This window comes from Colossoma macropomum, unplaced genomic scaffold, assembly GCF_904425465.1.
Source record: "Colossoma macropomum unplaced genomic scaffold, Colossoma_macropomum, whole genome shotgun sequence".
Lineage (NCBI taxonomy): Eukaryota > Metazoa > Chordata > Actinopteri > Characiformes > Serrasalmidae > Colossoma > Colossoma macropomum.
The window spans coordinates 35,650,416-35,672,532 of NW_023494802.1; the positions used below are offsets into that span (position 1 = coordinate 35,650,416).

Below are 22,117 nucleotides of genomic sequence, written 5' to 3' on the forward strand. Positions count from 1 at the left end.
TCATATGAGCTAAATCTTTGGACCACTGCAGCATCAATTTGAATACTCACCAGGCTATTCATTAAACACAAGCAAATTCTGAAGAACTGTGCAAGTCAGGGGCCTAAGCCTTGTTTACACTTAGCCTGCAACGTAAGCGTTTTCTGCTGAGATTTTTGCGGCGTAAGCCATGCTTTGTTTACAGTGGACAGAGCGGCTATCCGAATTGTCCCTAAAGTTTAAGGCCCGGCTGTCTGCAGCTTGGGATGTTTCCCATGTTGAAAGAGGGTCTCTGGTTCCAATCCCACGTACTTGACCTTTGACCTCCCCTACTTTACAGCCCACGCAAGGCCTCCTGGGACGTGCTGAGGTCATGTGATCCAACAACGTTTCCTTTCTTTAATGTCAACACAACTGTCACCCCAGCACGCAATGCTCACTGCACTCTAGTAGACAGGACACACCCCAGCGCGCCGTGGTCATGATTTTAAAAAATCTCCAAGGAAACTGCTCTCTAGGGAAATTGTTAACGATGCTGAGGGTCCTATAAGCATTTCCAGAGCCCAAATGAACTGGATTGAATGATATAACACAGGCAAAATGCACACCGGACATGACTCTAACAGACTTTTCCCCTACCATTGTTGTTTGAACAGATTTACAAGCAATGGCAAGCAGCTTGATTATATGCTGCATCTGTGAGGCCTTCAGAAATGTGAAAGTAGTTCATAAGCCTATAAATGTTGCATGGATAAGTGCAAAGGGTCACTTGAACAGCGTTTCTTGATCTGCTAAGAATTTTATTGAGCCACGGATGGTGGAACTAAAACCTATAGAAGTCACAGTTATTTCTGGTGATAACAGAAGTGTGTTGTAATTTTAGTTAGTATTATCAGTTATTTCTCACTCATAGCTCATTGAAACAAGCAGAGAGGTTTTGTTGAAAGTGCATATTATAAACTTTCAGTTAAAGCCATTTTCATGCAGTGTTGACTGATTTAGATTTGATAGGCTTGTTTTGTTGATTTTAGATTTTTGTAAGAATTTAAGTCAAATTACGTACTGACAAATTACTGACTGACAGGTGACAAAGGAAAAACCTGAATAAATGAGTTGAGAAGCAAGTGCATATACTTCCAGACAGCATTAAGCAGTAAACAACCTACCACATTCTGTGGTGCATAAAAAGTGCTGAGCAGGCCCAGTTGACCTAAATTTTGGATGAACATGGCAAGAGGAAAAGTAACTTTGAAAAAGGAAATAGTAAAGGAGGTTATGGCTCCGGTGCAGCTCTGCAAGCATTAAAAACGAACGATTAAACTGCAGAACTAATCTTGGCAACGTAGATCTGATTGGTCAGCCTGACAATGAAAGCATTCTACAACACAGAAAATCCAGCAGATTTCTTTTAAAAGTTTTAATGCATGTAGCAATCTGGCAATTTTAGCCTAGACATGAAAGATTAGTTAATTAATCTGCATATTTATTAATACATAGGTGTATGTTTTCAAAACTTGACCTGTGTTCTATCATCAGTAAAAATCACACTTGGGCAAACTGACGCGCATCATGTGGCAACCTAGCAAAACACGCGACCCCCAGTTTAAGAAACAGTTACAATAATGCTGCAAGGAATGCTTTAGCTGAATTACCACTCATCTCTGCAGGTACACAGCCTTCAAGCTAATATTAGCTAGATTGAGATGTGATATATCTTTGCATCCCTTCATTTAAAGGTGAAGTTCACAGATTTTCCACATTTCTGCATAATCAAATCATTCAAAATGTTTTGATGTGAAATGGTTCATTGTAGAGAAACTATCTGACTTCATCTGACTATCTGACTTCTTTACAATGATGCTGATATAGCCATTTTATTTAAAACCAGCTGTGTACCTACGTGTGTCTTCTAAGTTTTTATATGTGATGTTGTTAATAGTAAAAGAATGATACATTTGAAAAATGGGTTTTCTTTGGGGACTATTTTGTCTTACAATGCCCTGAATGTACCTTTCTGGAGTTTAACAAAAATCTTCTCAAAACTCAAATAGAAAATGTCTCTGGCATCAGAGAGTGTATTCATGAACAATTCTTGTCATAACGTTCTGTGAGGGAGCTTTTAGAGGTATTAAACACTTCAGATGTCTGGTTCCTATCACCACCGCTGTCAACAGTTTCTATAGAATGGAGCATATCAAAACAAACCACTTTAACTTTGATTATGTCTTGGCCATTACTTTTTGCAGAAATTTGGAAAATGTGATGAAAATTCCTCTTTAAGCTATTACAATAGCAACATAAAAGCATCTCTACAACTGTCCCTTGCTACCTAACGTAAGCTAGACTGAAGTGTGGCCAGCTACACTCCCTGCGCATGCACATTTCAGCGAAGTGACTCAGTCAGTCAGTCAGTGAGAATGCCTCTTCTAGGCTGGCCCTACAGAGGGACCAATACATAGAGAGGGAATTACAAAGACAAATGGGCATTTGAGAGTTCTCTGGTGTAAAAACCACAGACACTGATCAGCAGAGATGTGGAAAAAAGTGATCTGGTCAGATGAATCATCTCTCATCGTATCCACTACAAGTGGGTGGGGGGGTGGGGGGGGGGTGTTCATGTGTGACGTACACCAAGAGAACAGTACAGACCTGAATGCTTGACCCCTACAGGATGGGACTGTCATGTTTTTGGGGGCATTTTGCTGGCATGGTTTGTGTCCACATGTGCCCTTAGAGGGTGTCACTGCAAATCAGTACAGTTATTCTGACTGATCACTTTATTCCTGTAATGAAACACTTCTATCCTGAGGGGAGTGGTCTCTTCCAGGATGACAGTGTCTCCATTCACTGCATGAGGGCTCACCGAATGATTTGATAAGTATGATAATGTCACCAGATCACATCAGTATGAGTTTTTAGACAGAAAAGTTAAACAGCGCTCATCTCCTCTGGTGTTTCTTCCCTTCAGTACTGTTCCAGAGACTTTTTAAATCCATGACAAGGTACATTGAAGCTGTTCTGGTGTCTTGTTGTGGCCCAGTGGCTAGATACTTTGTTTGTCCTTTGTCAGCCATCTGCAAGTAATAATTACATTACATTTTAATAGCATAACAAAATAACAGTAATAACTGTAGACGTTTAAGAGTTAGAGGCCAGAGATTTGAAGTGTCACCAAGAAGCACATTTCATCCTAATGAAAGTAGTGATAATTCTTGCTCAAATTGTATAATTTACCCCTGTCTCATGTCTCATGCAAACAGAAACAAGCATTGAAGCTTTGGTACAAAGATTTATACATCACAGTGGATCATGTTTTTTTCAATAAATTAAGGTCTACGTCTGTTATTTTGGCCAAGCAGCCCAGAATATCCATTGTGTCAAGCTTGAGGCTTGAAAGCAGTTTGCAAGACTGCCAGTTAGTTCTGGTTGTGTTGTACATGTGCAGCACGTGGGTGTTTGGTTGCTTTTGATGCTTTTGAACTTGTTTGGTCTTACTTGGGGGCTGGAGGTTAGGGAACCAGCCCTGTGACCGGAAGGTCACCGGTTCGATCCTCTGAGCCGACAGTACGTGACTGAAGTGCCCCTGAGCAAGGCACCTCACCCCTGGGTGCTGCGGATAGGGCTGCCCGCCGCTCCGGGCAAGTGTGCTCACTGCCCCCTAGTGTGTGTGTTCACTAGTGTGTATGTGATGTTTCACTGCACGGATGGGTTAAATGCAGAGGTGAAATTTCCCTGTTGTGGGACTAATAAGGGTCACTTAATCTACTGGGGCTTCACAACCTCAATGTTTTTACCTTGAATTTCCTCACTTTATACTTGGCAATAATGCAGAATATAGTAAAAATTGCAGCTCTTGCGGTTCGAAGAATTGCAGTCTTTCAATTTCGAATTTGATATGAAAACTATTAATCTTTCGGCCCTAAGCACAGCACATTACATGGTATGGAACTTACAGCTCTACAGATCTAATTAACATATTTCCAGCTAATTCATAGCTGCCTCCAGTTAAGTCTCAGTCATAACAGTTCACATATCAGTGAATTACCCTTCACCAAACACAAATACCAGCCACCAAGTATGTCACTGAAATGCACACAGTCATAAATACAAAAAAATAAATAAATAACACAAAAGCAGAAATTTAGTCTGAGAAGCTGAATGAATGAAGACAGTGCCACTGCAGAGGAAAACAGTTTGACGCAAATTTCTCCATTATGTTTGACTGGCAGTCTGAATATAATAAGCAAAATTGCGAAAAGCTTTTAAGAGACCAATTACCACAATGTTATTTTAAGGCCAAACCATGGTTGAGAGCTTAATGTCATTTGTAGGATGACTGAGAGTCAATAGGAAATTTTTGACTTTCATCTTTAAAAGAAAGCAGCTAACAGAACCGCTCTCAGCAGTGAAGGGTGAGTCTGAATCCAGGCTGACAAAGAATTGTTCCTGTCCTTTCTGTCCTTGGTGCTGCTGGCCTAGCATTTCTATGCTTTAGAAATAATTGGAATGAAAGAATGGCCTGTTAAAGATTGCAGCTATAGAAATAGAAGTCATTTTTTCATGGCCTTTTTGTTGATCAGTTCTGTAGTGCCTTGGCCTGCAGTTCATGGACATCTTGCAATATCCTCCTTTAGACAAAAAACAAGCATGTTGTGCTTGTGTGTCATTGGGTCAGGCTGGAGTTCAGTGACATTCTATGCATGCAGATCAGCACTTCACTGTAATTTGGGGATTTTGTGAAGGTTAGCTTGACTTTAATGTTAAAAAAAATAAAAAATCCTGCATGTTAAACTTTGTCTCTTTTCCTTTTAACCCAAATGTTGCTGGTCAGTCAGGACATTCAGCTCCAGATTCGTAAAGTGCAGCGCCAGCTTTACCATGACTTTAAGAGCAAAAGCGTGGCGGTAACTTGTTTGCTCATTCATAGCTGGCTCTGTTTCCTTAATTCAAATATGGAGCTAGCGATTCTTAACACCACACAATCCCGCAAAAAATAACACCTCATCGACTCTTGTGTTCATTTTCTCTGAACCAGTATGGATTAAATGATATTTTTGACAGTGTTTCCAAACATGCTTGGTCCCATATGCAAGTAATCAACAAGTTTACCAGCTCAGCTGGTTAAACCATTTTTAAAAGGCATGTTTTGACCTGTTTGGATGGAGCATCATGGTAAGCGTTCTAAATGCTTTTAGACTTGCTGGAGCAGGATTTCAGATCGACAGATTCAACTGGCGCTATAATTAAAATGGCCTTTTCTTCCTGCCTCAAATTCAGTGTTTGGCAAATCTCCCTTCTGTGCATAGAAAGTAGGTTTAGCTTGTAATCCAAATAAATGAAGAATAATTTGACATGTAGAGATTTTAATTACATGTGTAAATTGATTTTATAATTGAGTTTTCACTTAGTCCTGTTTTTCTAATTTACAATGGATTTTTACAAAGAAATTCAGTTTACATGTGAAAACGACATTTACTAGTATAAAATAATTTCTCACAAGTCAAAATGTTCTGTTTACTAGTTGAATTTTAATTTTCACATGTGTAAATTGAATTCCTGAGATGAAGAAAAATAGGAAACAAAAGGTTAAACCGCTGGCCGTAGTAACTGTCAGCATGTCAACTTAATTTTTAATTGTAATAAAAATCCCACATCTTAAGCTTTAATTCATGGTAGTAAAAATTATTGTCACTATTATAATGAATTGAAAAAAGACTTGTATTTTTACTAATGAAAAATGAAATCTTGTGTGCTAAAATAAAATTCCTACAATTAGAAGTTGAATTTTAAGATGTTATTAGCTTTTTATACATGTATTTTTCTGGTATAAACAAAATTTTCTTTTTCTCTTGGCTAGGGGTGATAACTTTATGCGTTGACTTTATGAATAGCCCTTACTGTGTCGCACATTTTTGCATGCCGTAGCTCTGTTTCAGCCAAGCTTTATGGATCTGGCCATAAGTTTTCACTGGAGATACAAGGCTAATGTACCTAACAAATAGAGTTTATTCAGGCTTGAAATTTTGCTCTGAACCTGAGTACAGGTTGGTACCTTTTTTTTTAATTAAAAGGTGCTTTTCATTATATGTCAGCAGTAAGTCTATTCAAAGACATGTTATATCCAAAATTGTTAGAAATGGATATGCAGAATTTTGAAATTAAACTCTACTTACAACTTAGCTCTACTAACAAGTATTGGAAGCTTATGTAGAGCAATTAGCCTCTTACAAACTGCATGCCTAAATCATCACACCCTGAACCGTGACTTAAACCATGCCAAGTAGTGTCATATAGACATGCCTCGTTTCTGACACTGTGTGACATGCTGTTATCTATAAAAATAGACAAAAGTCCAGATAAAATTCAAGTTTCAAGATGGCCATATACATCATTCAATTTCTTAGTGTAAACTGTGTAAAATTCAACCATTTGTTTAATAATATGACAAAAAATATTATTTGAACCCATGAATTTGACTCTGAATTTGAAATTCAAATAGCTCACCAGAAAATCACTAGAATTTTTTATTTATATACTTATATTTAGTGAAATATTTCTTAACAGAATGATCTGTTTGCCTGAAAAAGGTTGCATCTCATATTTGGTATGAATTGTGTGGAAATGTAATTAGTTTTCTAAAGATGGACTGACAGTTTTTCTGACATTATCTAGCTCTATAATTAGCTCTGAAAAGCTTAGCCTCTGAACTCAGTTAATCTTCTTGATAGTAAAATCCTTTGAAAACAGGCACTGAAAACATTCTTGACTGGTCTGAATACATCTATTGCTCCATACAGCTCAGTGGAGGCCAATGTGCTTTGATTATACTGCATGTGGAGGGCAGCATGTCAGGATAGCTTTGTGTAGCTGATAAACAACAGAGCTGGCTCGCTAACAGTTAGCAGCGTAACAAAAGACAGTTTCAGGTTCAAGACGATTTTCAGTTTTCGTCAAGATGCAATTAGATTTTTGATATTTAATGTGTTGAAACGTCTTGATTCTACAGAGCTCTGATTATATACTACTGGATTGGCTCAGACTTTTGAATATTCATTTTTTAGATTTTTTGATGCTGTATTTAAATCATATATTCTTACTATCTAAATAATGTATCTCATTTCTGCAGGGTACTGATGTTCTCAGACGCCCCTTTTCTTTGCCTCCTCTAGTGCACCATGGGAAAACACCCGTCCTTCCAATTGTTGCTCCTTTCACTGCTGACCACTGAGGTGAGGAGTATGTCTGTGTTTTATGCTGTGTGCACATGGTAGACAGACATTTTAAAGGCTATTATGCGTATTATATATATTCCAAAAGTTTGCAATCAAAGCTGCTTTATGTACAGTTTTTTGATCAATGCTATATTGAAGTAGCATTAATGAGTCAGGAGAAAAAACATACTAAAATATGGTGTGCATGCGCTGCTGTGAGTCACCCTGTAAAGCCTGAAATAATAATTTTAAAATCAGAGGTGTCGGGCCAGATAATGGATATTGTGGGATTTTTTTCAGGCCATGTCATACATCTTTACATATTAATGTCACAAGCACAGGCTCAAAAAGAAGGTCCGGCTCAATGAAAAATCATTATTATACTGATGAAGATAGGATGACAATAGTAGATAATTTACTTACCATCTTCAGAAGGCATGTCCTTCACCAAGTTTTAACTGAGTTCTGTTTGAGTTCTCTTTTAACACGCTCATAATTATTGGATTCATCTGCTGAAGCACAACCCACGTTACAAAATGTTCTTCTGCACATTGCGTAAAATTACATACCACATTACCACAAAGGTCTCCAAATCCCCCAAACTTACATAGTGTAACTTTAGTCTTTTCAGTAATACAATAAAACTTTTGAATGGTAGTGTAAGTGCCCTTATGTCTAAATACCCTCTAAAATGCTTAAAAGCATGGATGTTCTGAATGCAACAATTTAAAGCTCTTTTTATCTGCTAGATGGAGCCTTATATGTCTTTGCAGCAAGAGGAAAATGTAATAATGACACAGTTAGCATTTTTTGGTAAAGTTTAGAGAACTCTTGAGAGATAAACAAACCCATTCTAAGTTGGTTATGTTACGGAACCTGTGAGAAAGATGGGTTCTACATGATACCAAAATAGGTTCTCTATTGTGAAGTCTGCTGGAATCATGAGAGCCTGAAGAGTAATGTAAAACCAACAGAATGCTACTGACTTTAAAAAGTGCTTTTTGTAAATGATATATAATACATATGGATATTTACATATTGTCACTGTTATTGTCAAATTTCCTATCTCCAAATGAGTAACTTTACAAGAGAAGGAAAAAGTTGAATAGAATAGTGTAGATACACTATCTACGTATGTCTTTGATGTGCACTTAACCTTCTGGGGTCAACAAACGGGCCCACGCATCAAATAAAAAAAAATTCTGTATATGTTTCTCTATCTTTGTGATAATACATGCGGAAATGCAGTTCAAACATTTCCTGAACCTGTAGAGTCTGCCCTTTCAATTCCATCTTATCGTGACCAATGGACGCTCAGGAAATCACTAAGGACTTACCCATCACGTCAGAAAGCTTTCATTCTTCATTCATTTGTCATTGGAGAAACATGCAAAATGGCGTGCAAAAAGTTTGAAGCTGCTGCAGCAATGGAAAAGTATGAAATGAAGTGGCTGTTTGGTGCATAGATAATGCATATGAATCATATGTTTGACCAAACATCCTGATATAGTATAAAAGCAAACCTGTGTATATGTTTCTTTGCTGCAGGTATGTCAGGGTGAGGATGTGACGGCTACGATGATGTCACTGGCGGAAGTAACTTCATCCCCCATACTTATGGAGTCAAGAGGGAGTATCCTGGCTGCTCAGTTTGAGTGTTATCTCCGAATACTGCATGACCCACCACGCACAGATTCAGGTCAGGAAACACGAACACGCACACACCACTACTTCCTTCTCTCTCTTAGACTTTCTGTCAGTCATGTTTTTTACTGTGTGCTGTAAGTGCCTGACCCATCACAGTCCCAGATGTTTTTCTGTCAACATATGGTAAGTCAGTTTTTAACTGTAGGTCTGTTTGTGCAGGATCAGGCCTTGTCCACATGTATCCAGAAATATTTAAGAAATATTTATTTCTGTCTGTTTTAAAAAAAAAAATCCACACGAGCAGTATTTTTGAGTATCTCTACATCCACCCAAGAACATCAGAATAACTCGAAAACACTCACATGAGCATGCCAGCCTGACAGGGAGAGATAATACCCCATAAAAGTTTCTCACGCACACCAAGAAGAACATTTCGAGCATGCGCACAGTGCAAAATATAGTGTGCTGCAAAGGTAAAGCAGCAATTTTTTACCAATGTGACACCAGTGTTACAAACACTGCAGACTTTGACGTGCAGGCCATCAGACCTCCATAATTCAGTATTTCGCACAGATTTAAACAAAATCTCTTATCTCCCAACAAGCTAAAGAAGCTGGTAGAGCTGCGTGATGGTAGTGTTGTCATGTCCACATGAAAACACTGAGCTTTCAAAAATCTCCATCCTGGAGAGCGTTTTCAGAAACCTCTGTTTTCAGTGAACAGAGGTTCAGTGAACGAGAGGCCAAGACACAGAGAAAAAATTTGTTTTCAAAAATATCCGCATATGTGTGGAAGGGGCAGTGGCCCTGCCAGGGATTTTGGACCCCATGAAAAGATATCGTTTGGGCCCCACCTCGGTATGTGGCCACTGACAAAAGTAGCTAGCAACTTGCAGCACCTTGTACCTCTCTTAATTCTGCCAAAATATTCAAGACAAACGCATAAGTGTGGTAAATGATGTTTGACAACAGCAGCATAAAACTTAGCACTAGCTAAGTAGCTGTAAAACGGACACTCACTCATCTAAAATCGCAAATATGATGCCATGTGTGAATGTTTATTACAAAGAAATAAACAGTACCACACAGGAGTTTATAAAACACTTATGCACTATGTTTAAAAATTGATTGTGGAAAAATTATTAAATAAAATAAAATTAAATAATTAGCATAATTAGTTTTATCATTGAAGAGAATTTAATAACATCATTTTTCTTTTTTTCATAATAATAAAAAAAAAAATTCAATTATGCCATGATATGACATGTCATTCACCAAAATGCTGCTCACCTGCTTCTTCAGTTGGGGGTGTGAGGATGGTACCGTATGAATAGCTGTAGACTAAGCTCATGGACTACACCAACCTTGGTACATTGTAAATAAATATTCTATATATGATGATAGGTTAATAATTTCATACTGAAAAAAATATTACCTAATGTTCTAATGATTTTTAGGGCCCTGTCAGTCACAGGCCCTTAGAATCGTCCAAACGCCCGCGATACGGTGCCCCTGGGAAGGGACCTTAGTTTTACTAGAGAAGGTCAGATAATGTACTTTGTAGGGTATTTTTGACTGATGGATTCATACTGGATAAAATATCTAAGGCTACGTTCACATTACCAGGTTAAAGTGGCACAAATCCGATTTTTTGCCCTAATGTGACTCTGATGTTTTCAGGGCTGTGTGGACACGTAAATCTGATCTTGTCAAATCCAACCTGAGCCACTTTCATATGTGGTCCTAGATCGGATATGTATCCGATTCGTGGCCATGCGACCTTAATGTGAAGCTCAGATCGGAATTCAGGTGCTTTTTTTCCACTGTGCGTGCGGCATCATTCAGCGTTACCATGGCAGCAGCGCCGAACAAAAGTTAAAGAATGTAAACGGTGGAAAAGCAACACATCTCACCTTTTTCACCTTTGTCTCGCTCCAATAATGAACAGCTGAGAGCTGATCAGAATTAATTATCTTCGCAGCGAAGGCTCGTTCTGACCATTAGTCTGTTTTCTGATGATGCACGTGAAGCACGTGAATGACTGAAGCCATGACTGAAACATCATAGACCTCACTGTCACATCAGCGTTAGGATTAAAATTAAGCAGCTTAAAACAACAAAAACGAACTCCTGGTTGATGCCGGATACAAGAGTATTTGGCTAGTAAAGAGGACTTATTCAGCTTAACAAATGCTGCCCAACAGGACACAAATCACATTGCCCTGTTAGAGGTACTTTCAAGAAAGAGGCATTTTCATTCTCCTTCTAATTATGCCTTCAGATGTTGTACACATGTTGTTTCAGTTGTCCTGTGTTTCTAATTTTAGTATAAAGGAAATGTGCAAAGTTGGGTTCAGTGTTCTATTCACCAAAAAAACAGAGGTGCCGTTTTATTACATTACTATTAAGCATTTTTAATAAAAGACCTGATATGGGGTTCAAAAAGAGAGAGCAGCCAGCCAGAGATCATTGTGAGAGAGAGCACAGGAGTGAGGGGGAAGACTGTTCTCTCTCCTGAAAGAAAGGAAGTGAAGTTTATCTGTGTCACTCTTGCCCAGTGCCTGGCTGTCTTTGAGTTTCTTCCCCGTCTGTGTGCGTCAGGCTTCCTTAGATTGTGTACGAGGCTCTAGTTTGAGGAAGCACATGCTCTTGCCTTTTGTTTTCTGCTGCTTGACGCACTGCTCCGGTCTCTTTTTCTATGAAGCTAATATAAACAGTGCGTCCGTCATGCCAGCTCTTATGAGGTTCTCACTGGCACAAATTATTTTTCTTGCGATGTGGAAACTTAAAGGAGGAGTTTGCCTAAACAGTTTTCCTCATATCCCAATTGCAGTTGATCACCTAAGATATGAACTTTACTGCTTTAGATTTGCAATGGAGCTGTAAGGCTAATGTGGCTAATAAGTAATAGAAGATTGTGTGCTCCAAATAGGATTGTGCCTAAATCATTACATATTTGCCTCAAATCCTGTTGAGTTGCCTTTTCCTGCCACTGTACAGCATTCTATTGTGTCTTAAACGGAGAACCATTTTCTGTACTAAAGAACTCTTGAAGAAGCAACTTTTTTAAAAGAGAAGCTGCTCAATAATACAAAGCATGTATTATAATACAAAACATACAAGGGTTCATTTGTTACTACTGCTACAATATTGTTGCAATACAATAAAACAATTATAATAATTTACATTACTTAAAATGATCAGTATTATTCATCTACTTGTTTATTTTAGAAAGATCATTGTTATGATGCATGTTTTGCTGTGGCTGTTTTGACTTGTCCTCTCGATTCTACAGTATATTTTGCACAAACAACAATGATGGAGGAAGTTGTAACTAAATTCTTTTCAGTTTCATTATGCTTTGAAAAAGTGCTGTTGTTCTAAATGGTAGTGATGATTTATGTTGCTGCCCAGCAGCATGATTTAGTCTGGTCATTTGCGCCAAACTCTTTAGATTGTCATTTAGGTGCCTGCGGAGTCTCACCGTACACCGTACAAGAAGCCAATCAGGAAGTGGCACGATTGACCTCTTCTTGTCCCCTTTGAAAACAGTGGGACGAGTGGGTCTAGTTTATATTTACTGTCAATGACATAAAGCTGTGAAACTAAAGCCCTGTCTCACTGCTGCCCCCTTTAGGACCGTACTGTAATCGCACATGGGACGGCTGGCTGTGTTGGGATGACACGTCTCCCGGGATTGCTGCGCAACAGTGCCCCACTTACTTCACAGACTTCGATCCATCTGGTGAGCGACTTGAAAATTTTCAGTTTTTTCATTTCAGTATGTATCTGTACATTTGAATGCAATTGACATGTACTGTTGATTTTCTTAGTGAAAATAAGTTAACACATCTATTTTCAGCAAATTTTAGAGCACAATTTGTATTTATTTGCTGAGTTTTTTATATATATACTATACATATATATATATATATATATATATATATATATATTGGTATATGAGTACATATCTATATATATATATATATATATATATATACACACACACACATACAGTGTTGTCAGCGCAGGAGGTGATGCGGGAAACATTGCACTTTCAAGGGTGAATACGTTTTTTTTTTTAACAGGCAGCAAGGGAGAAAGTTCTTCTGAAACAGCCAAGATAGCAGGCAGGTTACTTCTAGCCATACACTTTCTCCTGTTGGTAGGCACTAACACTGGACTAACTATCCCACAGCCAAACACAGAATAGCACAAATAACACATGCACATCATCAAGCTAACAGCAACAACTCGCCACTGTGCATGGCCACTCCTCCCGCTCTCCCACGGCAGCGTGACCGGTAACAGGACGCTCCAGTATATACATGTATAATATAAAATGTGCCATAACTTTCACACTTTAACGCACAGGCCACATTTTATCTGCTATTTTTTTCCAAATATGTTAAGTTCAGCAAATAAACAGTAATTGTGTATTAAAACCTGCAGAAGCGTGTTCTCTGTAGAGGATGTTAACTTTTTTCTCTTGGAAAATCAACAGATTTGGCCGGAGGTGCCCAAACTTTTGCATCTGACTGTAGGAACAGAGCTGAAAGGTGCATAAATCAAATTTGAAATATCTGATATTTGTGTTCACTCAACCCAACAATGTGAATGTAGCAGTATTAAGAGTTAAGTATTAGTATTAAGAATTAAGAGTGTTACTGTTGTACACGAATGTTTTTAGAATATTTTTAAGTCTTTAAAAGCTTAACAAAAATGTACCACAGCAAGGTTTTTCAGCCTTGTCATGGGTTTGGTTATTGCTGCTGAAATCGTCTTCTTTGGTCTGGACTGCTCCTCTAGAAAAAGTGACCAAAGTGTGCAACTCAGATGGTCAGTGGTTCCGTCACCCAGACAGCAACCGTCTGTGGTCCAATTACACCCTGTGCACTGCGTACACCAAAAAAAAACTTGAGGTAGGACCATTTTTTTGGTTTGTTAGCCAAAACATGGTGTTCGAAGTTTGCTTCTTTTTTTCTCATCTTGCACTGGAGCGATGAGACTAAGAAGTAAGCCCTGTGCAAACTACACACCTAAATCACGCCTCACAATTCACTGAGTTGTTAAGTAATCTCAGATAGACTTGCATACGGTTTCTGACACTGTGTGACATACTCTACAGGCCAAATTCAGACTTCATGATGGGTGCTACTACTGTTTTTATCTAGGCAACATGCCTTTGTCTTGTCTTGTTGTTGTACAATCACTTTAGGTACACTAGACAATAGCATTATCAGAATGTAGTACACCAATACACCGGAGGTCAAAGCATGCTTCAGATATGAGTCAGGTACTTTCCTCCAATCAGTGCAGTAAGTACACTGAAATAAGGGAAGATTACATGTTTTGATGCTTGCTATCTCAAGAATTCGTTTTGCAACATTCATGGAAATCACCTCAGGGAAGGCTGTCACGATAATGAAATTTTAGTGGGTGATTAACGGTGATATGTATAATTGCGATTAAAAAATTTATTAACATGGCGCGAGTGGTAATCCCCTTGCTATTTCACACCAGGTTTTTGTTTGCCTTGCATTTTCATGTAATACGAATGTCTGTATTATCTGTTTATTGCTTAAATAAACTTTATGTAGATGATATAAAGAGATCAACAGTAAATACCTGACTTGCTGTTGTGACTGTTGCTAGCTCTCTCACCATGTGATGCGCAGCTTTGTGAGGAGGGGAGATAACAACAACAAGATGCGTGTGGGTTCAAAACATTAACCTACAGGAGGGATTGTGTAGAGAGAAAGATTGTGTCATATTATATTAAAGCACATATTGTATCATAAACACTGTATCTCTTTACGGTTTCTGCCTAGAAACTGGTAGCATGCAATGCACGGCATGCGTCCAAAATAGACCCAAAGCGTGTTTTTGCTCTTCACTGCTGGTGTAAATGGGTATAGTGATTAATGTAGGAGCATATTGCGTGCGACAGGGGTGGCGCGTCATGCGGTGCGGCTAACGCGTCTGGTGTGAAATGGGCTTGAGAGTTCTGCAGTTGCAGAAATTGGTGAATGAATGGTCTTTTTTCTTATCCTCTGTCCATAGGTTGCACTCACATCGTATTATCTGGCGGTGGTCGGTCACACACTCTCAGTGGTCTCTCTACTCATATCCATTTTTATCTTCTCCTACTTTAAGTGAGTAAAGAACACCAGATAAGCATACATTACTTTGTTATTATACAGTGGCAAGAAAAAGTATGTGAACCCTTCGAAATGACCTGCATTTGTTTATAAAGTCGTGATAAAATATGGCCTCGTCTTCATCTAAGTTACACTAAAGAGCAATCTGTTTAAACTAATAACACAAAAAGGAATGTATTGTTGTTGTCCATATTGAATGAATCATTCATTCACAGTGTAGTTTGGAAAAAGTATGTGAACCCCTGGGCTAATGACTTCGACAAGAACTAACTGGAGTCAATGTGAACCATACCTCTCAATAAACAGATCTCAGAAGACCTAGTATCAGTAATTGCTGATTTGCTTAAAGCTTTGCAAAGTAAAGTATTCATCAGTATACAGTTAGACAAATTGTCTATAAAAGGCGATGATTTAGCGCTGAGTCTCTCCCTATAAGTGGGCGCCCAGCCAAGATCACTCCAAAGGCACAACTCAGAATGCTAAATAAAGTAAAAAAGAGATATAAAGTAACAGTTAAACGCTTGACAGAATCATTGGGACTGGTTAACATTTCTGTTCATGAGTCTTTTATATGAAAAACATTGAACAGACATTGAGCAGGACACCACAGAGGAAGCTGCTGCTCTCCAAAAAAAATTGCTCAATTCTGTGAGGAAGGTCTTCTGTAAGGATGGCCCAGTATTGCTATCGAGCATTGTGCAGGTCTGATCCACGGCTACTGGTTTGGCCACTTATGAAATCCCAGGTCTCGTTTACTTTTTCCACTAACACTGTGAATGTTTACTTGACGTGCACAGTTATGCCATGGCAGTGGTGTAGAAGTGTGTGTTGTGCTGGTATGAAGGTATTAGACACAGTATACCCATCCAAAAGCGGTTCTCTGGTTAGAAACTGACCACTGGTGATGGGGTAGAGGACGACTAGCACAAATTATGCATGAACAAATGAGCTACAGTCTCTAACTGTATACCAGCAAAATAGAGCTACAAAGGAAGGTTTTTAATATAGTGGTCACTGAGAAGAAGAAAGAGTTGTGCATTGTTTTAAACCAGGTCAAATGAAGTAAATGAAAGCTTCATCTGTCTTACACTATGGGTGTGTTTTAAGGGTTCTGTTTTAGCAGCTTATAAAAGCATTATGAGTGTTTCTTTATAATAGCTAATGTATGCCAACATTTTCAACCCCTTACAGAAAAATTACACATATCTCACATGTGAAGTGTGCAAAACCCCCACTTTTACAAGTAATCACACATTTTTCACATGTGAATGCATATTTTTCCTCATGATCACATTTTTTCATGTGTGATAACACATTTTTAACATGTATATTGTGCAAAAATACATTTTTTCACACATGAAACTCATGACTTTTTTGTAGGGGTATATATTGTGACCATGTTCTGAGTATTTTGTGTATTTTTTGTTTAGGTGTTTAAGCTGCCAGAGGATTTCCCTCCATAAGAACATGTTTATGTCCTTTATCCTAAACTCTGTACTGATGATTATCTGGTTTTCTGAGGTCATCCTAAATGCGAAACGGGATGCTAGCGACTTGGTGAGCTCGCAACTATTTTTATTACTGAGATAACGCTCCTGTGTTTTATTTTCCTTGCCACTTTTGCTGTTATTTTTTTTTACATTGCTCCTATAATCTAGTCTAATGCACAGTACATTTTGTGCTGTACTTATTTTCTTTGAAAATAAGTTAACGCATCCTCTACAGTGGAACACTTGAAAAAAGGCAATATAGTATGTCATAACAATGAGAAATTTTCTCATAATTATGACACAGTAAGTTATGGTTATGACACTCAGATCTCATTATTATAAAATAGTAAATCATAATTTTAAAGTACAAAGTCAGAATTCTGACATACTAAGTAGTAATTCTGATATACTATCTCATTACTTTGAGATAGCAAGTCATAATTATGAGATGCTAAGTAGTAATTATGATATATCATCTCATTATTTTGAGATAGCAAGTCATACCTATGAGATACTAAGTTGTAATTCTAATATATTATCTCATTATTTTGAGATAGCAAGTCATAATTATGAGATACTAAGTAGTAATTATGGTATATTATCTCATTATTATGACATGGCAAGTCATGATTATGAGATGCTATACTATGCTATCGCAATGGCAGAAATGGGCTTCCATAAAGGCATGTATAGTTAAAGTATGACAGTTATAGGCTCGTATTCCTGTTATATAGTCATATATTTCAAATATTTATTCACAGGATTCAGCAGCTGCTCCGTGGCTTCTATCAGAGGTGAGTTCTGGGTCAGCACATTTTCTATTCTGAGGTAAAAGGATCAAAATGGTTTTACATGGAAGGTGACAGTGGGATACAGATGCAGCAGATAGACATTAGGTTTGGAACCTCTTTATATTAGTATTTTCTTTGTGTTCCTTGTATTAATATACTGTATCTGTGCTGAATGTACGTTGTCAGGTTGGTTGTAAGCTCTTGGCCAGTCTGATTCATTACACATCCTGCTCGAACTACTTCTGGATGCTGTGTGAGGGGATTTACCTGCACACACTCATCATTGTGGCCGTGTTCGTCGGGGAGCAGCAGCTGGGCTGGTACTACCTGCTTGGCTGGGGTAAGGAACAAAATCTATCTCATTAATTTAATAGTCTGATTTCAGTTTGATTACTACTTGATGCGCATGGGGAGGTGAGGAGTTAAACCCTGCTGATTCACATCAGTCCAGTTCAGTCTGACTCATTGAATTGATATGTTGCTCACATTGAGTTCGCTGATGCACAGTCAGGATGATTAAATATCAACAAAGCACTGTAGGCATGAGTCTAATATACAATACCACAAAAGCTGTTCATATTACTGACACGGCTTCTGTTTAAAACTGATTGATGTCATTTAAATTCAGTTTTTTCTCTTTCCATTTTCCCCTCTCTCCTGTTCCCTCTGGATTATACTGAATCATATTAATGTATCATTTTCTCTTACAGGATTCCCAATCATGCCAGCCGTGATTCATGCCGTGGCTCGGCTGCTCTTCCATGACGACAAGTAAATAAACAATTCCACATTTTTTTTTATTGTGTTTGTGTTTTTACGGAAAGGCAATTTGACTATTTTACTATTTTGAGTACCCGCGTTGAGTTAAAAATTACCTTTAGCGTTTATTTGCTGAGTGCAGCTGTCATAAGTGGAGATCCATACCCAATCATTATTTAATGTGTATATCACAGGCATAGTTAACCTACAGAGCAGTAACTTGCACTGGACAAACGTGTTCTTTTTATTTGAAATATGTCTATATATAGCTCTGCTTAGTGCCCTATAGCTACAGTATAGGTTTTGAGGATTGCATGGGTCATGCAGAAGAACATTTTGTAATGCCGGTTGTGCTACAGACCCCCACCACAAGCGGATGAATCTGATGATTGCAAGCGTGTTGAAAGAGTATTCAAAGAGAACGCAGTGAAACCTTGGTGAAGGACATTTCTTCTGAGGATTTAAGTGAATCTAGTATCTGTCTAGTATTGTCATCATATCTTCATCGGTATATTGTTGATTTTGCATTTAAGACCTAAACAGTGAGCCAGACCTTTTTTTTTGAGGCTGTGCGTGTGATGTAAATATGTAAAGAAGTATGACATGAACTTCCACGAAATCACACTTGACTCCTAACTTAATTATTTATTTATTATTATTTACATCTGATTTACACCTAGCTTAAATTATTATTGTTTTACAGGGTGACTCGCAGCAGTACATGCACACCTCATTTTTTCCATGTTTTTCTGTTCTGACTCAGTAATGCTACTTTTTTCAGTTTTAATAAAATCTTACATGGTCCAGCATTAATGTACCACAAAATTTATACTATAAATCTCAGATAATTCTTAAGGTCATGAAATCTCTGAAAACATCTTGTTTTTTATTATTAGAGGTATTCAGTTTTAGAAAGAGCGTGTTGAAAAGTCAATTTCCAAATACTTTGCCAAACAGAAGTCTGAGCACTGATGATGGTTTAGAAGATGGCAGAAGTAAGAACAAAGTCAAATACACTGTCTTTTTGGAATCCTCCTCACTCCATTTACAGACAGCAATGGGTTCTGTCTGTGCTTGATATTGTTCTTTTGGTCGTACGGAGCGGTGTAATTGTACATTTTCTTTTATGCACTGTTCTAAGTGTACTTTCTGTGTTGGAGTGAGGATGTTCTGTGATTTAATGATAACATACCCAAAATTACATGCCAAAAGACAATAAACCTATTATTCACATTAGGGATGCATCGATAGAAATGCTGGTATCGGGTATCGAATAAAGTTCGCCGATTCCAACGGTGCGATACCCGCTGATACCATGTGATGTAAGCCGAGCGTACGCTGCTGCTGGCAGTGAAGAAGGCTCCACTCACACAGAGAAGTTTTACCGTTTTTTATTGCGGTCTTGAAAAGGTTTTAAAAAGCATTGAATTTACAGTTAAAATTATGCAGCAGTGTGTGATTTTAATTTTTTTTTTTTTGTCTTTTTATTTTTTGAGTTTTGAATTTAAATTTCAAATATGAGATTAAGTAAACAAATACTGATATGTGTTCTGATATCCATATAATTACACTCATCCCTAGTTTGTTTCAAACCCTGTTCCTCTTGGTTGAAAGGCTCTGTTCAGAAGGGAATTTTGTGTATTTGCTCAGTTTGTGTGAATTTATCAGGTTTGCGTGCTTGTTTCTCAGGTGCTGGATAATAAACACTGATCTGCTTTACATCGTCCACGGCCCAATCCAGGTCGCCTTAGTGGTGAGTTCCCTTACTTCCTCAGGTGTCTGGGGGTCGTGGCTGCCAGAATAATGGGGGCAAGCTGGGATTTGTCCCAACATGGTTCAAAATATTACTTGTTAAGTTAAAGCAGCTTATTTCTAAAAAAAACTCCACAAAACTCCACTACATAATTGGAAACATGTAGTTGTGATGCATTTTCCAAAATCTTAGTTGAAACTATCAAGATTACTACGCTGGTAACTTACATGGTACAAACCATTGTTAAGCGAAAAAGGTGTTTTCCAAAACCATCGTTCGACTAAATGTTCGCAAAAACTGGCTGTGTTTGAAACAGCATACTGCAGTATTTACTGTATACTGCATGTGGTGTGTGTATTGATTATAGATACATAATTAATTAAATTTACTGTATACTGCTTGTGGTGTGTGTATTGATTATAGATAGACATAATTAATTAAATTTAGACATTTAACATTTTATGGCTATACTGTGCAGTACTGTAGTGAAAACATTAAAAAGACTTGTGTACTGTCATACAAAGGCACAATACAGTAACTCCAAATTTGGTCAAAAGTGAGTTATTAGTAATACCAGGTGTTTGAGGATCAGCTTTATCCTGTGTTGCAGGTCTTGGCTCAGCTATGCACTGATTGATTCACCAAGTGTGAAAACTGCACCATATCCATGCTAAAAGCAAGACATATATAAAAATGCTTAATAATTCACTAATATATAATTGCTGTCGAGCAAAAGCCTCTGTTGCATAATTTAATGAGTCCAGTTACCCTTTGCATTGTGTTAAAATTTCATAATGAACAAAATTACTTGAAAAAAAAAAAAAAATTACATTAACTTCCATTGAAAGTTAGTTTTTTTCTTCTGCTGTATCTTAATTTGGGAGATGCATGGTTTTATTCCAACAGTGATATGTGTACTTGTACACTTTTATACCTATAATATTTAGCTAGCTATGTATTTAGCTTTTTTATTATTGAGAAGTTACAGTCTATTCCAATCTGTTGTTCTTCACCCAGACTTATTAGCCACACGTCTCTCTCTCTGTTCCTCTCCCTGCAGGTAAACCTGTTCTTTCTGCTGAATATAGTGCGTGTATTGGTCACTAAGCTGAAAGTGACCCACAAGTCAGAGTCTAACGTCTACATGAAGGCTGTGCGTGCCACCCTCATCCTGGTGCCGCTGATGGGAGCTCATTTCATCTTGGTGCCGATGCAGCCCAAGGGCAGGTTGGCTCTGGCCATCTATGAGTTCTTCATGAATGTATTTATGCATTTTCAGGTAGGCAAAGAAATAAGCTCAGACCTTCTCTTCATCATATAAATTGTAAAACAACATCCAGGAGTCAATTAGTCGTAATGTTTGTTCACTTAATTCATAATTACAGCAATAAAATTGATACTTTCTCTTCTCTTCAGTTCTTGATTCTTCTCATATTTTCTCCTCTCTTCATTTCTCCTCTGTTCAATTTTTCTTTCTTCTTTTCTTTTTAGTCATCTTCTCCTCAATTATCTTCTCTTTTTTCTTATCTTTTCCTTTTTCTTTCTCATCTTCTCATCCTTTTTATTACAAATGTTTTTGGCTGCAAGTCTTTCATATTTTTTTGTAGGCTGTGGGATACATTTCTTTAATGAATTCTTGCATTTACCGGATTTGTTATTTTAATGTGTTCATCTTTGAGAAATGATAAAACATGTAAGGCATTTTCCTCACATAAATCAAGTCAAAGGGGATTCTCCAGTGAAAATAGCTTTTTTTAGTGGTTCATTTTTAAAAGCTGTCTCTGAGCCTTCTAGAGTTTGCTGAGCAATTTGTCTTGTTCTCATTTTGAAAAAGCAAAATTAAAAAAATCATAAAACAGTATTCCTAACATGTTCTCATCTGTTCTTCACTCTGTAGGGGCTTCTGGTCGCCATCATATTCTGTTTTGGCAATGGAGAGGTATGTGCTAATGCCTGCATATGCAGTGCTTAAAATGTACAGCTGAACTGAGAAACACTGTAGTAAATATGTTAAGAAGACCACTGTACTTTCATACAGCGGCAAAATGCAGATTTAGTCAAAACATTATTTTAATTATTACTAATATCAGGCGTTTAAGGATCAGAGTTATCTTGTGACACATGTCGTTCAAGAAAACGGAGTGTAACAGCTGCACCAAATCCATACTAAAACCTTTGAATTTACCAAGATACATGTTTATGGTCTTATAAAGTAATACTTACATGTCAGAATGTAAATTTTACTTTACATATTAGTAACAAGGACATAATTTGTCACTTTTTTGAAGCACCACTTTAATGAAACACCAGCATTAGTGATGCACAGA

At 37.7% G+C, this 22,117-nt stretch overlaps 1 protein-coding gene across 4 annotated transcripts in view; it reads left to right on the forward strand.

The window, feature by feature from the left end:
* Nucleotides 1-22,117, forward strand: part of calcrl2 (calcitonin receptor-like 2) — a 38,244-nt gene that overhangs the window by 11,951 nt on the left and 4,176 nt on the right. For 3 of the 4 annotated variants that reach the window (XM_036591061.1, XM_036591060.1, XM_036591062.1), the window contains 12 exons: nucleotides 7,106-7,208; nucleotides 8,739-8,889; nucleotides 12,474-12,581; nucleotides 13,646-13,758; nucleotides 14,900-14,991; nucleotides 16,428-16,554; nucleotides 17,249-17,281; nucleotides 17,465-17,618; nucleotides 17,989-18,049; nucleotides 19,727-19,790; nucleotides 20,851-21,069; nucleotides 21,688-21,729. In XM_036591061.1, coding sequence (XP_036446954.1) covers nucleotides 7,155-7,208; nucleotides 8,739-8,889; nucleotides 12,474-12,581; nucleotides 13,646-13,758; nucleotides 14,900-14,991; nucleotides 16,428-16,554; nucleotides 17,249-17,281; nucleotides 17,465-17,618; nucleotides 17,989-18,049; nucleotides 19,727-19,790; nucleotides 20,851-21,069; nucleotides 21,688-21,729 — 1,218 coding nt within the window. In that variant the 5' untranslated portion in view covers nucleotides 7,106-7,154. The remainder of the gene's footprint in view (nucleotides 1-7,105; nucleotides 7,209-8,738; nucleotides 8,890-12,473; nucleotides 12,582-13,645; nucleotides 13,759-14,899; nucleotides 14,992-16,427; nucleotides 16,555-17,248; nucleotides 17,282-17,464; nucleotides 17,619-17,988; nucleotides 18,050-19,726; nucleotides 19,791-20,850; nucleotides 21,070-21,687; nucleotides 21,730-22,117) is intronic. The other variant, XM_036591063.1, reaches the window with a different exon arrangement.